Source organism: Danio aesculapii, chromosome 7, assembly GCF_903798145.1.
Source record: "Danio aesculapii chromosome 7, fDanAes4.1, whole genome shotgun sequence".
Lineage (NCBI taxonomy): Eukaryota > Metazoa > Chordata > Actinopteri > Cypriniformes > Danionidae > Danio > Danio aesculapii.
In genome coordinates this window covers 16,399,508-16,403,755 of record NC_079441.1, presented here as the reverse complement: position 1 = coordinate 16,403,755, position 4,248 = coordinate 16,399,508, and the positions used below count along the sequence as shown (strand labels likewise).

The following is a 4,248-nucleotide window of genomic DNA, read 5'->3' as shown; positions in this document are numbered from 1 at the left end:
TGGCAAACACTCATACATTCTCATTCACACACTACGGACAATTTAGCTTACCTAAATCAGCTATAGCGCATGTCTTTGGACTTGTGGGGGAAACTGGAACACCCAGAGGAAACCCACACAAACTCAGGGAGAACATGCAAACTCAACACAGAAATTCCAACTGATCCAGCAGAGGCTCGAACCAGCAATCATCGTGTTGTGAGGCAACAGCGCTACCCACTGCACCGCCTAATTTCCTTACTGTAACTTTAAAATAGGTGCACATACTACACATTAAACTGCCGCATTGTTTTATGCAGGTATGTAAAAGCCAAAAAACAAATAATGCACGCCTCAAAAAATGAAGACAGAAACCATTTTGAGGACTTTAATAAACAGTGAAAAAAGTAGGAAATTTGTTTGTGGTTTGAACAGGTTTATTTCCCCCTTATCTTTACTTTACCATATTAAAACATTACACTACAAACTGACTGTTTTAGAATTCTTTGAAAAAAAGACCCTTCTGAGGCATAAAGACTAGACTGTCTGCATGCATGCTAAACTCATGAAACACAATGCTAAGAAGGGACTCTAAGTAATCTTGTTGCAAGACTTGTTAGGCACAGTTTGGTTGCAACATTGAATTTTTCTTGGTCTGGATCAGACTGACATCACAACATGAAACAAAATTCAAATTGGACTGAAATTATGGCTCCTTTCAGAACAAATTTCTTAAGACATAACTCTCTTGAACATCACAAACAGAGCTATTCAGATGGGAAGTTCCTTTAATTGAAAAATAAATAACCCACATTACTCAACCATGCATTCCCATCAATTTAGCAAGCTGTCTTGTTTGCCATGTGACTGTTGAGCAACTGTTTTGCAAACTAAGAGATCAGTGTGTGAGCAACAGTAGAACAGCTTTTTATTGCCTCTTGGAGGACAGCAGAGAATGAGGCTCAGTGGTTTTAGAGTCATTCCTCCTTACCCCCTGCCTCAATTTGCTCTCTTAGCAAACTGTCCAGATAAACATCCACAAATAATTATGGACTGAAGAATGTCAAAGGGAAAAACATGGGGCGCCCCCCTCAATCCATCAAATTCTTCCTGAAACTCCCTCGACTGTGAAGTTACAAAACAGTTTATTTACATTTTCACACCGTCCAGTCACAGTTCTGCCTGCTTAAACATTGGACTTAGTTCCGCTACCTGATATGTCAGCAGCCGCTTTATCACCAGCACCAGCAATCCAGTGATAGCAATCATTGGTGTTCTTGTTCTGCGGTTTAACTGTGTAGCGAGTACAATAGATAATGCCCAGGACTACCATCACCACAATGAATATACAAAGCGGGACTAGCAATCCAACCAGCAACCAGCTGGTCCCGTGGCTTTTTTCGCTGCTGCTGTCTTCATTAAGGATACCCTTTTCTTCTACTCCAAGTGACTGCATTGGGAACAAGGTGGAAGTTTGCTGCTCTGGCCCAAAGGTGGTGTATTCATCATCAAAATTGTCATTAAAATGGTCAGGGTCATAGGGGTCGTAGTCTCCAGGGAAGTCAAGAGGGTTATTTGCAGTTTCCTGTATCTCAGGCTTTGTTTGGGTTGAGCTGAACCAAAGCCAGTTCCAAGCCCCGCCTAAAGTTGTGGAGGAAGGGAGTTCTGTGGGAACTGTGGTGCTTTCATCCTCATAATAGTCTGGTGTGGGTGTTGGAATAGTTGGTGGAAAAAATGCATTATGATGCGGCTCTTGTGGATGAAGGTAACCATCAATATTAGTGACCTCAGGGGAGCTTTCAGTCAGTGTAGTTGTTTCAGGTTCCTCTTCAGATGTCAAAAACGAGTCTGTTGAAACAGTCTCCACATTGGGCAGCTCAGTCTGCCAGTTCTGAGGTATTTTCAAATCAGGCTCATGTGAAAAGTGCCATGGGTATGAATAGTGCTCTGGTCCCCAAATGGGTGTAGACGATGGGTCAAAAACAGTGGTTGTGTCATCTCCAATGAGTCTGCAGGAATAATGGTCCGGTTGTAGATTATAACCTTCTTCACAATAGCACTCAAAGCCTCCATCATAATTGATGCACATCTGTTCACATGTGCCTTCAATTTGACATTCGTCAATGTCATGACAGTGACTCTGGTCCTCCTGCAATGGGGCAAAACCATAATGGCAATGGCAAATATGGGAGCCCATTGTGTTTTCACAAGCATGTTCGCACGGGTTGTTTATACATTCGTCCAAATCCTCACAAGCACCGTCTTCATCCTGTTGGTACCCATCCCGGCAGCGACACTCAAAAGTTCCAGGTGAATTTACACAGATATGCTCACAAGGACTCTGTAGGCATTCGTCGACATCAACACAGCCCCGTTCATCAGGTGCCAACATGTAGCCATCAGGGCAGGCACAGCGGTAGCCATCCATCACAGGCAAACACTCAAACTCACATGGAGCTCCATTGCAAGGGTCAGACGGAAAGCAGCTTACCCCATCTTCAGCCAGGAGAAACCCCTCATTGCAGTCACAGTAGTGGTGCAAGCTGGTTTCAATGCAGTAGTGATGGCAGCCTCCATTATCCTGATCGCACCAACTTGTCTTAGATGTTTCAGTGCAAAAAGGTGGATCTCTGTTCCAAAATACAGTTCCATCTTCCTTTTGTGTGCACAGAACTGACTGGTCATCCTTAGCAAGACATGGTACAGTTGCAACCGATCCATACGGGACATGTGTTAAGATGGTGCTCAGCAGGTTAAAAGGGGTACTGTAAAGTATATTCCCTCCTCCCTCGCTAGCAATAGCAGTACACATGCCTCGGAAGTTGTACTTGCACAGGTAGCCATCCACTGAAATCGAACAAGGTCCATCTTTCCATTTTAGATTATCCCCTCGTTCAGTGGCTCCAGTGCTGTAGGGCATCACCACACATCGTGGGGATGAGCAGGTACTTGCCGAATCGTCTTGCAGCCAGTTTGTAAACTGGGTGTCCTGATCTCCAGTGACCCACGAGAAGCCACGCAGGGACCGAGTGGGAGAACATTGCCGTGGTTGTCGCTGAAGGCCAATCCAGATATTTGCCTTTCCTCTGTGGTGCTGTCTCAGTTCTACGTTGGAGAAGAGTTCTCTGACCATTTCTGCGTCCTTTGGATGTCTGATGGTAGCCAAATTCCCGTCTAGTTCCTTGCAGCTCCGCCAGGCGTCCAGGAAGATCTTGCGCTGAAAGTAGAGTACATAGCATCCGTCCTCATTGCAGAGCGCATCCCGTTCTCTTAAGTCCTGAGCTTGCACCCCATAGAGGCCAAGTAATGAAGACAGCAGAATAACACACAGAACTGGACACCCCATACCTCACAACCTGACCAAATTTCCTTTGCACTCTTTTTCCCTTTTTAAAGTAATGCCCTAGATGCCCATTCTTCTTCTACTTCTACCTGTAGTAAACTTTTTCCCTTCTTTCTTTTTCCCTCTGTCCACCCTCCTTTCCCTGTCCTGTCCAGTGGAGATCTGTGCCTATCTGAGTACTTACAATCTCACCCTTGACGTTCCAGCAAAAGAGAAAGAGAGAGAGAGAGGGAGGGTTGGAGAGATGGAAGGAGTGACTGAAAAAAAGGGGGAGTCAAAAAAAAAGATGTTTTTGGCACAGGCAGAACCAGTGTGTGTGTATTTTGGGGGGAACGGGGGGAAGTGCAGCAGTCTCTGTGCCTCTTCACCAAAATGTAACGTATGTTTCTCATAAGAGTGTGCATGGAAATGGTTTGGGACTCTGACTTTACTGCACAACCCCCCGCAATCCTATCCACCTCGACTAAACTCTGAATAACAAACTGCAATGCTTACATTTTATAAAAAGCAGATACAATTTTTACACAATTTAAAGGCTGTATCAGCTGTGACAGGCACAGTCACATCTGTCAGAACTTTCTTATTTCAGCTTTTCTCAGATCTTTCCACTTTTTCATATTGTTTTCTCATGTTTTTCTTGCTATTTCCTCTGTCCTTGGTTCTAGGGAGCTGTGGTGATGTGTTATCATGTCATGAAAAAGCTATTATGCTGTTAGACAGTCTGAATCCAGCCATTTAACAAATGTTGCCACTGTCTCTATAACCCGGCTAGTAAAATAAAAAAGCAAAAGCAAATGTTAATGTTAATATGAAAAATTAAAGGGATAAATTAAAGCAAAAACTTACTTATTTCCTCTCCATTAAGTGGTTGCAAACCTGTATGAGTTTCTTTCTTCTGTTGAACACTAAAGAAGACATTTTGAATA

The 4,248-nt window shown here is 43.7% G+C and overlaps 1 protein-coding gene across 1 annotated transcript; it reads right to left on the bottom strand.

Annotated features, from left to right (window-relative positions):
* Positions 1-353: 353 nt before the first annotated feature.
* On the bottom strand, positions 354-3,519 carry cd248a (CD248 molecule, endosialin a). The gene has a single exon (XM_056461132.1). The coding sequence runs from the start codon at positions 3,323-3,325 to the stop codon at positions 1,166-1,168; it is 2,160 nt and encodes a 719-aa protein (XP_056317107.1). The 5' UTR covers positions 3,326-3,519; the 3' UTR covers positions 354-1,165.
* Positions 3,520-4,248: the final 729 nt, after the last annotated feature.

Excerpts from the sequence above, each read along its gene's own strand:
- cd248a (XM_056461132.1), bottom strand. The coding sequence starts at position 3,325 with ATGGGGTGTCCAGTTCTGTGTGTTATTCTGCTGTCTTCATTACTTGGC.